The sequence below is a fragment of the Echinops telfairi genome, unplaced genomic scaffold, assembly GCF_000313985.2.
Source record: "Echinops telfairi isolate 266 unplaced genomic scaffold, ASM31398v2 ScPeMD7_23;HRSCAF=83, whole genome shotgun sequence".
NCBI lineage: Eukaryota > Metazoa > Chordata > Mammalia > Afrosoricida > Tenrecidae > Echinops > Echinops telfairi.
Window position 1 is genome coordinate 60,249,595 of NW_022103920.1, and position 12,268 is coordinate 60,261,862.

The following is a 12,268-nucleotide window of genomic DNA, read 5'->3' on the forward strand; positions in this document are numbered from 1 at the left end:
GGGGGGCTTTGTCTGTGCATGCTCAGTTTGGGGTCTTCATAGGTGTTCAATGGTTGCCTGATTTCTTTTCAACCTCCTTTATGGGGGCCTTCACAGCCATGGGAGGGCAAACCCCTGTCCCTAAATCTAGCTACCTAACAATATGTCACAAGTTTCTATAAGAAGCAAAAATCAGGGCAATAATGGCCAATAAGTACGCCAGGGAAATGCAAGCGATAAAAACCACCATAACAGTTACTTCACACTCTCTGTGATGGTTAAAATGAAAAATTCAGAGGTTATTAAGTGTTGGTGAGGATATATTGAAATTAAAACCCTGTAGATGACTAGTGGGAATATAAAATGATAAAAGGTACTTTGGGTTACAAGTTGATGATTCTCAAAGGGTGAATTATAAATATGCCATATGACCTACTAGGTATGTATCCAAGAGAAGTTAAATATGTAAATTAATACTTTGGAGCAGCTTATTCATAATTGCTCAAAAGGAGAAAGAACTAAAATACCCATTCATGATTATGAGTGGATAAAATGTGATATAGCCATATAATGAAATTTTGGTAAAACATGAATGAATCTTGAAAACATTAACGTGAAAGACATCATCTGGTAACAGACCAGCAACGGGAACAAAGCAAAGCCACAAAAGCGCTTAGGAGCCCCCAAAATAGAATTCAGGCTAAGAGGGACAGTTTCCAGAACCCCCCAGGACCAGTGGGGAGATAATCATAAAGGTCAGCAGACAGATCTGGAATTATGTACACTTTTGTGTTTTCTTTCTTTTTTCTTTTTTCTTTTTTTATTCATCTTTTGTTTCCTTTTTGTTTTATCTGTGTTATTGTTGTTTTGCCTACCTATGCAAGACAGACTCAGGAAGCACACCCAAGGAGAAATCAGCTGGTCCAAAGGTTCTGCAGGAACTTGTGGGAAAGAGAAGAGGGGGTGGGGAGAAGCGGCGAGCAATGAACAACGCCATAGAAAGGGGAACAACTGGGGAATTAAAGGCAACAATGAGACGGATGTAGAGATCCAGGTGGTGTTGGAGCAACAGTAATCTAGCTGAAGGAACCACTAAGAGGCAGAAGAAGGGCGAGCATGATGGTGGGGCAGGAGGAAAGTAAATGGAAACAGGGGAAAGATTTAGGAAGCAAAGCTATGGATAGAGGTTTAAACATAGTTGTACATTCATGTAAATACATTAATTCATAAAAATAGAGGTATTGGCCTATGTATATATATATTTATAAGGCAATACACTGAGGTACTGGTTGGACTTCGGGCCTCTGCTCATGCTCTCCCTCAATGCAAGACACTTTGTTCTAAGAACCTGGAATTCTGTGATGCTCATCCTCCTAACACAATTGCTGAAGACAAAATTGGTGCATAAGCAAATGTGGTGAAAAAAGCGAATGGTGCCTGGGTATCAAAAGATATAGCATCTGGGGTCTTAAAGGCTTGAAGTTAAACAAGCTGCCATCTAGCAATGATGCAACAAGCCCATATGGAAGAATCACATAAGCCTACGGGATCATGAGGATCAGATAACAGGCATTAGAAGACCCAAAACAAACAAACAAAAACATTGTTGAGAACCAGGGGGATTGGAGTTGAGACCCAAAACCCATCTGTAGACAATAGGATGTGCCCTCACAGAAGGGTCACAGGAGGAGATGAGTCAACCAGAATATAGCATAGCACCAATGAAACACACAATATTCCTCTGGTTCCTTGAGGCTTCCTCACTCCCCACATCATGACCCCAGTCCTGCCTTTCACTGCAGGCTAGACTGAAGCATGTGCACAGGTACACAGAGATACGAGCTCGCGACAAATGAATCCAGAAGCAGGAATGGGAGTAGTGATACCAGTAGGGCAGTGGTTCTCATCCTTCCTGATGCTGTGCCATTTCATACAGTTCCTCATGTGGTGGTGACCCCCCAACCATAAAATTATCTCCTTTGCTACGTCATAACTGTAATTTTGCTACTGTTAAGAAAGGGGTTGCAACCCACAACAGGTTGAGAACCACTGCAGTAGGGGAAGGTGAGGAAAGGAGGAATCAATAGCAATGATTGACACATAACCACCATCCCAAGAGGACGAGCAACAGAAACCATGGGAGAAAGGAGACAGCAAGCAGTGTAAGATATGAAAATAATAGAATTTATAATTTATCAAGAGGTCACAAGAGTGGGGGGGGTGAGAGAGGGAAAAAAGAGGAGCTGATACTTAAGGCTCAATAGAAAGTAAATGTTTAGAAAATACTGATGGTAACATATGTACAAATATGCTTGATACAATTGATGTGTGGATTGTTATAAGCGCTTCAAGAGCCCCCAATAAAATATTTTCATTAAAAAAATAGAGCTAATGTCATATTTATATGACAATGCATTGAGGAAGTAGATGGACTTTGGGCTTCTGCTCAAGCCATCCTTCAATGCAAGAACACTTTGTTCTAACAACCTGGCATTCTGTGATGCTCACCCTCCAACACAATCCCTGAAGACAAAATGGGTGCATATGCAAATGTGGTGAAGAACGCTGATGGTGCCCGGCTATCAAACAATATAGCATCTGGAGTCTTAAGGGCTTGAAGTTAAGCAAGCAGCTATCTAGCAGAAAAGCAACAAGGCTGTGTAATTATGAAGTGTCATCAGAATCATATAATAGGTGCCAAAAGACCCAAAACAACAACAACAAAAAGATGCGGTTGAGAACAAGTGGTGTCAGAACAGCGACACAAAACCCATCTGTAGACAACAGGACACTCCCACACAGAAGGGTCACAAGGAAAGGATGAGTCAACGAGGGTGCAGTATAACACTGATGAAACACACAATATTTCTCTAGTTCTTCGAGGTTTCCTCACCCCCCACTCTCATGACCCCAGTCCTGCCTTTCAGTTCTGCCTAGACCGGAGCATGTACACGGGTACAGATAAGAGCTCAGGACACATGGAATCCGGGTCAGATCAACCCCTCAGGAACAGAAATGGGAGTAGTGATGCCAGGAGGGTTGGAAGAAAATGGGGAGAGGAGGAGAGGAAGGGGAAGATATCGCAATGATCGATGCATAGCCCACCCCCTGAGGGGTCGAACAACAAAACCGTGGGTGAAGGGAGACAGCGGTTGGTGTTTGATATGGAAACAATAATAATTTATCATTTTTAAGGGGTCACAGAGTAGGAAGGGGGAGGGGGGGAAGTACCAAGAGCTCAAATAGAAAGTCAATGTTTAGAAAATGAAGATGGCAACATATGTAAAAATATGCTTAATAAAATGATGTGTGGAATAAGAGCTGTAAGAGCCCCCAACAAAATGATTTTTAATATAATAATGAAAAGTAGATAATTTTTTAAAAAGTAAAAGACATCAGTCACAAAAACACATGTATAACTCCACTTACAGGCAATGCTATAGAAACAGATTAGTGGTTGCCAGAGTAGAATGATGAGTAACTGTTATTTATAGGCACACAGACTTTTGTGTGTGTTTGAATCATGAAAATATTCTGAAATTAGATTATGGGTATGATTGGCTAACTCTATAAAGGTACTTAGATCCATTGAGTTATACACACTTTTTAAATGGGTGAAGGGTGTGGTATGTGCATTACATTTCAGGAAAGCCATTAAAATAATACAAATGCTCTTTTAAAAATCTATATCATACTGATTTGTTTAAATCAATTTTAATGTTATAATCTCAATATCATATGCAGTTGGCCATAACAGTATTAGGAATAACTTAATGGCCATTTAGTAAGCATACAAGTCAATTGGAGGTAGTGAACATCTGTGTGGTCACCAGAGAGCGAGCAGGACAGAAGCCATGAGCACACTGCTTTGCCACAAAGACCACTCCGTGGGATTTATCTGGCAGCTATTGAATTTCCAAACTCAAGTGGCAGGTTGGCTTAGTCCCAGGTTATATGTGTTTTCTGAAGTTAATTCATTCACATTCCTAAAAAGTTATTTCATTTTCATAATTTTCAACCTCCCAACCTACCCGGTCTATAATATTGTGGAAATAATCCTATTCTATGAGACAAATATCATATTATTTCACATTTTCATAGAACGAACAGAGAATTAACATGTCTTCCAGCATTTGTTTGTATATGAGGGGATATGTGTGTGCTCATGTGACAAGACAACTAGAGAAATTACTATCATAACCCTTAAAAAATACGCTCTGAGTCCTTTCAAAAAATGTTTAGGATTCCTGGTGGCTAATTGGATTTTTATATTCCTCTCTTCCCTCGTCAGGAATGAGGAATGAGCTAACAACCCCCTGGTAGCCAAGTGGGATTAGTATCAAACCCTACTGGCGTAGTGTGTGCATGTGGCGCTGCTCACCCCCAGCTCCGTGTGTATGTTTCCTTAAGGATTGCAGCCTCTGAAACCCAAGGGGCAGCTCGCCCTGTCTTATAGGGTCACGAGGAGTCGGGATCAACTCATGGCAGTGAGGTAGTTTGAAAGAGAATTCTATATAATTTTACCAACTGTTATTTTTTTCCCCACAAGAAATCAGGATGATTGAAAAAATTACCACCGACAAAAAAACCTCTTTGTCTTGGGATTAAGGATGAAAGTAGTTGAAGGTTTCTTTGACAGTAGAATGATACAAGTGCTAGGAGAAAGAGGTAACCCTGCTGGCTAAGTGGCTGTGTGTTTCTACTCCGATAAATAGTTCTCGATCACTGCCCACCAGTCAAGGCTGACACGCAGCGACCCCGGGGCGTTTGTGAGACTGTGACTGTCTACTGGAACAGAAAGCCCAGTCTTTCTCCTGCGGAGCTGCTGGGGGGTTTGAAATTGCCAACCATATAGTTCGCAGCCCAACACGTAACCACTCCACCACCTCAGAAACTCCGAGGGCAGTTCTACCTTGTTCCAAGCGGTCGCTATGAATCAGAATTAATTTGATGGCAGAGAGCTTGGTTTCCAAGTTTTGGTTTAAGAGAAAGGAATGATGCTTTCAGTTGAGGCATCACGTTACAATAAATAAGACTGAGCACTCGGCCTGCAGGTGTCGTAGATACCATATATCCTTTGTAAGTACAGATATAAATAAAATAACTGAGCTAGGTCTGCACAGCAATTAAACCTTTAGTCTCCTGACATTGAATCCTACGTTTCTTCTCCACCTTGGACCACTACTTATTACCATCACAACAAAGTAGATTTGTACGTGAACTACAGAGCTAGGAATATAAATTACTACTCCTGGAGTCGTGTCTCGTTATGTTATTTCATAGCACAGTTGTACAGTGTCAGCTCAATGTTCACCACCTCTTCTTCCTTTTGTTAGTTCTTCCCCAAATATGGATAATGTTAGGTCAGAGCTTTCCAAAGTTTCAGGAAAAGGGAGTAACAAACTCCCTAAATACATGACAGTCAAACAGGAGAGACTTGACAATCCACAGTAAAAGTAATCCCTCTCTCCACAACAACACATGCAAAAAAAAACGAGGAGGGGGGTTCCCTAGATAACATAATTGTATTGTCTGAAATTATAGATTGTTAAGTTGATCAATAAATCTAATGAAATAAGGGGGAAAAGACTGTAACTAAAGAAAAATTGCTCTGGGTAGTACCTGTGTCTTTTGGCAGAGGGCCAATTAGTGAGCCAGAAAGGAAAACTCAAAGTAATTTTCTTTGACCTTGACCTTGGACATCATTTCTTCTACTAAAGGCCAAAAACAAAAGGGGAAAAAGCAGCCTATCTTTTAACTGATTTACATTGAGAAAGGGTATGTGGATTATTAATTGCTTAATTCTATTTCAAAATTCATAACCAATCCAATTTTAAGTAAGCATAATAGGGAGTCTACCTCTGTACACATATCTTTTTGGATAGAGTAAAGAGCTTGATCAGAGAGGAAACAGAATTCACTTCTCAAATCTTAAACAATAAATCATCTAGTAAGTGATAAGGACCTTAAGTAGGGCAATGACCATGGGAATAATGAGAGGAGATGACATGTTCAAAAGTCTCATGGAAAATGGAATCAATAGCACTAATCATGTCAGTTTTCAGGGGACCGGGGAGGCAAAGGACTCCTAGGTAAGTTACTCACTTAAATGGTGATTTTTTAAGCCCTAGTATAACATATTCATCCCAAAGCATCCAAGCTAGCAAATAGTGGGCTTTCTTTGATATGTTATTCTCTGTCCCTAATCTCTCTCTCTCTCTCTCTCTCTCTCTCTCTGTGTGTGTGTGTGTGCCTGTTAAACTCTTTGTACTAAATGATATTTTCCTCTTTCCTGTTCTGCCTTGAAATCCCCTTCAAAGTAAAAGTTTAAATTACTTCTGGGAAACTTCCTTTGAACACACAGTTACAAACCACCTTCTGTTGCTTCTTGACCTACTTCTCATACTTCCATTATCATATCTATGCTTTGTGATATAATTGTGTACATATCCATTTCCTGATCTCCAAAGAGAGCGTTATGCTTTCTTAATGTCTCCAAGGCATAAAATAATACCTAATATGTGAAAAGGAATCAGTAGATGTTTATTGAATATATGAATGGAAAAAATGCATTACATTCATTTCTTAAGTATGAAGTGTGGGGATGTTAGGTATGCAGTGGCAAAGATGAGTCAGAGACAAAATAGGAAGGTATGTTAAGACTAGACACTTAATTTATAATTTATCAAGGGGTCACTGGGTGGGGAGGGAAAAAAGAGGAGCTGATACTTAGGGATCGATAGAAAGTAAATATCTAGAAAAGAATAGTGGCAACATATGTACAAATACGCTTGATACGATTGATGGATGGATTGTTATAAAAGCTGTAAGAGCCCTCAATAAAATGATTTTTGATAAATATATATATTGCTAGCAATAAGAAGTAAACTTTTAAAAAATGTTTTAATTATTGTTCATTGTAACTTGAATATGTTATAAATTGAGGAATATCTGTATTTTTTTACAGTAGCACATGAAAACATGCAATGTATTAAATCAGAATGCTAAACATGGTATTATATCTTCTAGAGACAAGAAATGCAGAATATATCGGAAAGTGAGTTGTTGCAGATGAAGTTAGGTTAAAATGTAATACTCTATCATTTGATCTCCCTTATGATCCATTTAAATTTGTTCTACTTTTTAATATTCTTTTTATTAACGTTTTTATTTGTCTCACTAAAAAAAAAAGACTAGACACACACAAATAGGATTGATTTAGAACACTGATAAACAGGTAAAAGATGGCTGACTAGGCAGATACACTACCCAGATCCAGACCAAAGACACAAGAAACCAGTGAAATGGGTTGGATCTGAACGATAATCTTGGAACCCAAAGCTACACAGGAAAGTATAAAGAAGTGGAGCAAATGTCAACTAGAGAAAGAGACTAAATGAAAACAGTGATCAAGGAGAGGAACCCTTTAGTGAGTCCCCAATGGGCAGACATGCCACGGCCGTTTTGAATGACTATAACCAGCATTTCCATCAGGGCAAAACCCGATTATTGGCTTTCCTTACCCAAGGCTGTACTGGAGGCAACACCAAAGATTGTTGTCCAGAGACTTGGGCTCTTCTCCTCTTCCCCCCCACCCCCACCCCTAACCCCCGCCCAACCTCCTGATGACGGGAGGTGTGACTCGTGGAACCTGGCCCACCCTCTGTCAGCCAAACCACTGGTAATGCTACGCCTCTGTGTTTCTATTTCTGCCTTTTCTTGATTTCTTCTTTGTCCTTCACACACACACACACACACACACACACACACACACACACACCCCAAAAAACCTTTCTCCTCTCTTTGTCTCTTTCCTCTTCTTTACTTTAATCCTGGGAAGCAAGTGCACTAACCCTTCGACCTTCTCAGGCAGCAGTGGGATGCACGGTGCACACCCCTGTGGAGGGAGAACCGTATTACCACCACTGCAGCAATGTTTGCAGGCTGGCACTTGCACTAGCACTGTGCCACCATTGTGCTTTTCCCTTCTTTATTCATGCTTTCCTCCTACCATGTCCTTGCTTTTTATTTTGTTTCCCCTCTTCTCCTCTCCCTCACTCTGTATTTAAACCAACAGAGCAGGCACCCCTGACCGCTGCCACTTCTATGCTAAAAAAGAAGGGATCAAGGAAAACAAAGTCAACAAGGAAATCAGACAAACTAAGGAAAACACAGGAAATACTTTAAATGTATTCAGGAAAACAATGCAAGAACAAATTGAGAAAACAAATGGAAAATTAGAAATCATGCAAAATCAGCAAATAGAAATTCAGAAGAGTGATGCAAATTTTCAGAAATAGACAACACATTAGATAGAGTTAGTGAAACTGAAGACAAACTTCTTAATAACAATCTTAAAAGAACAATCAGAAAAAATATCAAAAGTATAAGACTTCTGTGGGACACCATCAATAGGATTAGCACATAGGTGTTCAGAAAACCATAATAAGAAGAGGAAAAAAATAAACACCAAGTACATTGTAAAAGATGTGTTTAAAAACTTCCCTAATATAATGAAAGATGAAAAGCTATGCAAGCTATCAATAAACCTCAAATATGGAAGACTGCAAAAGAAATTCACCAAGACATATCTTATTCCAACTTTCTAAACTGAAGACAAAGAACGAACCCAGAACTCAGGAAAAATGAAAAGTGACCAATGGATATAAAATTCAGGAGAGGTAAATCTATAGCGATGGTACTGGATGCCTGGTTCCTTGTGGGAATGGTAGGAGAGCGTGGGGAGAAATGAGGAGCTAATAACGATGAGTACAAGAATGAAGAAAATGTTCTAAATCTGATTGTGGTAGAGATTTTACAACTCTTCTTGATGTGATTGAACTATTGAATTGTATTATATGTCAAGTATATGTCAATTATATGCCAATAAAAGTGTTATTAAAAAAACTGATCAACATCCCACCATTTCAGAAGGTAGCATATGAGCAAGAACCAATAGCAATGAAGGAAGAAGTTCAAGCTGCAATGAAGCATTAAGATTAACAGTGCTCCCGGAATTGATAGGATATCAATTGGAATCTGTCAACAAGCTGATGAAACACTGGAAGCAATTATTCATCTATGCCAGGACATTTGGATGACAGCTACTTGGCCAGCTGACTGGAAGGGATCCATAGCTTGTACATTCCAAAGAAAGGCGACCCCGCAGAATGCTCAAATTGTAGAACAGTACCATTGATATCACAGGCAAGTAAAAGTTTGATGAAAAAGAATTGATGAAGATCAAGTAAAATGTTAGGTGAGTAGCATCGAACAACGGTTGCAGTACATTGACAGGGAGCTTCCAGAGGATCAGGCTGGATTCAGAAAGAGCGTGGACAAAGGATATCGTTACTGATGTCAGATGGCTCTTGACTGAAAGCAGAGAATACAAGAGAGATGCTTACTTGTGTTTTATTAACTTTGCCCAGGCACCCAACTGTGTGAACCCTAACATACTGTGGCTAGCCTTGAGAAGAATGGGAATTCCAGAACACTTCATTGTGCCCTATTGGCCCTTCTCCATGAATCAGAGGCAGTTGTCTGAACAGAACAAGGGAATATTGCATGCTTCAAAATAAAAAAGGTGTATGACAGGATTTCATCCTCTTACTTATTCAATCTGTATGTTGAGCCGATACATTTATTCAATCTATATGCTGAGCAGATAATCAGAGAAGTTGGTTTATACGAAAAAGAATGTGGCCGCTCTCGCGTCCTCGCTTCCGAGATGACAAAGAAAAGGCGAAACAACGGCCGTGCCAAGAAAGGTCGCGGCCATGTGCAGCCCATTCACTGCACGAACTGCGCCCGCTGCGTGCCCACAGACAAGGCCATCAAGACGTTCGTCAGAAGGAACATAGTGGAGGCCGCGGCCGTCAGAGACATTTCCGAAGCGAGTGTCTTCGACGCATACGTGCTTCCCAAGCTGTACGTGAAGCTGCATTACTGCGTGAGTTGTGCCATTCACAGCAAGGTGGTCAGAAACCGGTCACGTGAAGCCCGGAAGGACCGAACCCCCCCACCTCGATTTAGACCCGCAGATGCTGCCCCACGACCTCCTCCAAAGCCTATGTAAAGATTAGAAGCTGAAGAAAAACAAACCTGAAAGGAAATAAAATGAAAATTGTTCATGGTAAAAAAAAAAAAAAAAGAATGTGGCCTCGGGATTGGAGGAAGGGTTATTAACAACTGCAATATGCAGAGGACACAACCTTGCTGGTGAGTGTGAGCAGGACTTGAGGCCCTTGCTGACGATCAAGGATGACAGCCTTCAGTATGGATTACAACTCCACGTGAAAAGACCCAGTCTGCTCTGGGAAACCCAATGGGGCCGTCCCCCTCGGCCTTCCCAAGGACTCGGAGTCGGCTGGAGTCTACGTCACACAACATTTTTCAGAGTGCAGCGCCCAGCCCCTAAAAGACGACACAGACAACCGTCTCTGAGGTTCTCACCATCCTTACAGGGAAGTGCTTTGTGTGTGCTTTGCAACTGCTTCGTTCTTTCTGCTGTCAGCAAAATCTTCGCTGGGTTCAGAGTCCCCAAACACCTCCAGCCTCTTTTCCATCACAGATTCCTATGGGTCCAGTGCCCATCCGACTCAGCCAACTGTAAACAGGACATTTTCGGGAAGAAGCCTGGTCTCATCTAATGTTTTTCACTTCTCTTTTGGCAGGTCCCCAATACCGAACATCAGGGGGACTCGACTGTGTTCAAGAAATTCTTAAGGGATATGTGGCACGAGAGTGATCCAGACACTCAAAGGACCCAGGGTTCTCTCGAGGTCCACATTCAGACTCCAGTTCACGTTCACAGGCTTAGCATCTCCACCTGCTTCTTTGGCGGAGGCCAGAACCCCCTCCAGCTCTTGGGTTTCTGGGCTCCCTTCCCCATAACTCAATATAGAATTAGTCACATTCTTCTGAGTTCTTCCCCCTCCCATCCCTTCTACACTTTTATCCTTTCTTTGCTACTGCTAAAAGCAAGCGCTCTGGTGTTCTTACCTATCGGAGTCTGACTGCTTAAAAGTAAGAGGAAAGCAGTAAAGGGATGGTCACACAACATTTCGATAGCGGACTAAATTTCAGGTAGCTCAGAAAGTTCTCAATGAGGTTTCCTGTTCTGTAATTCCTGGCTCCAGAGGTTCAAACAAACAAAGGGCACTAGGATCGAAACCACAGGTTCATAAGGCACTGAACTGAAATGGTTAAGTGGCCACTTTGGCCCAGAGCTTATTGATTAGGACATTTTTATTGGTGTTCAAGTGATTACAACCCCCTCCCACTCGGTCCCCCATGTTCTTAAAAGAAGTTCCCTGGTGAAGGGAAAGTGCATATAGTGAAAATAGGTACTTAATCATAATTCTGACCAGCAAGCATCTAAAATTAAATCATGCAGGGTTAGTAATAGTGTTAAACCTCCTAGCATTCTTCAATTATCATAATAATACCTTACCTTCGGCAAATGTGCTACATGTTCCAAAGCCCTTCAATTTACATTAGTTCACTTTTAATGCATGCACACCTCCCTCCAGTTGGCCTATAAATTCATTTATTTATGCTGCTTAGCCCTGGGGATGAATCACCTGTTCTAACAGTCTCCAATTTACCTAAATAAATAGGGCTTCCCTAATACAATTAATCCAGACCTTATGAAGTAACGTAGGATATAACACAGAAAGAATATTTTTCCTGGTATATGTCTGACTTTTCTTTCTTTCCATGGTGTGATCGATTCACTTTTAGCTTCACCTTATCTGCACAATCCAAAGTATGCTACAATTTCTAACCAAGTAGAAGTGGTATATATATAAGATCTGTGCTCGCATATGTGGGACTTTCAAAACCAGCGTGGGAGTCTTATGCAATATTGCTAAATTCACTTGGACACCTCTAAATTCTAATTGGACACCTCTGACAACAGAGAATCAGAAGGGATATTCCCTTCTGGGGAACCAACTTGCCAAAGACTGCGGCCTGCCTCATCAAACGCCCTCCAGGAGCAGATCGCTCTCTGTGAGAGGATAACCCACGCAAACCAACTGACAGACTCACTGCCGTCAAGTCAGTCCGGACTCACGGTGTCCCTCCATAGCTTTTCTGAGGCCGGGGATCTTCACAGAAGCAGACAAAGCTTCATCTTTGTCCTGCTGTGCAGAGCCTGCGGGTAGCAGACGAGCAATTACCGGGACTCCTTGTAAGTGGACAGCAAGGCCTAAAATGTCATTTTTGACCTTCAGAGGGCCTCCAAGCTTCATTATGATCTCCTTGGCTCTTGACAGATAGCTTC

General features: G+C 41.2%; 1 protein-coding gene across 1 annotated transcript; it reads left to right on the forward strand.

Annotated features, from left to right (window-relative positions):
* The first annotated feature begins 9,709 nt into the window (after positions 1-9,709).
* On the forward strand, positions 9,710-10,110 carry LOC101647204 (40S ribosomal protein S26-like). Its single transcript, XM_013004697.2, has one exon. The coding sequence runs from the start codon at positions 9,710-9,712 to the stop codon at positions 10,055-10,057; it is 348 nt and encodes a 115-aa protein (XP_012860151.1). The 3' UTR covers positions 10,058-10,110.
* Positions 10,111-12,268: the final 2,158 nt, after the last annotated feature.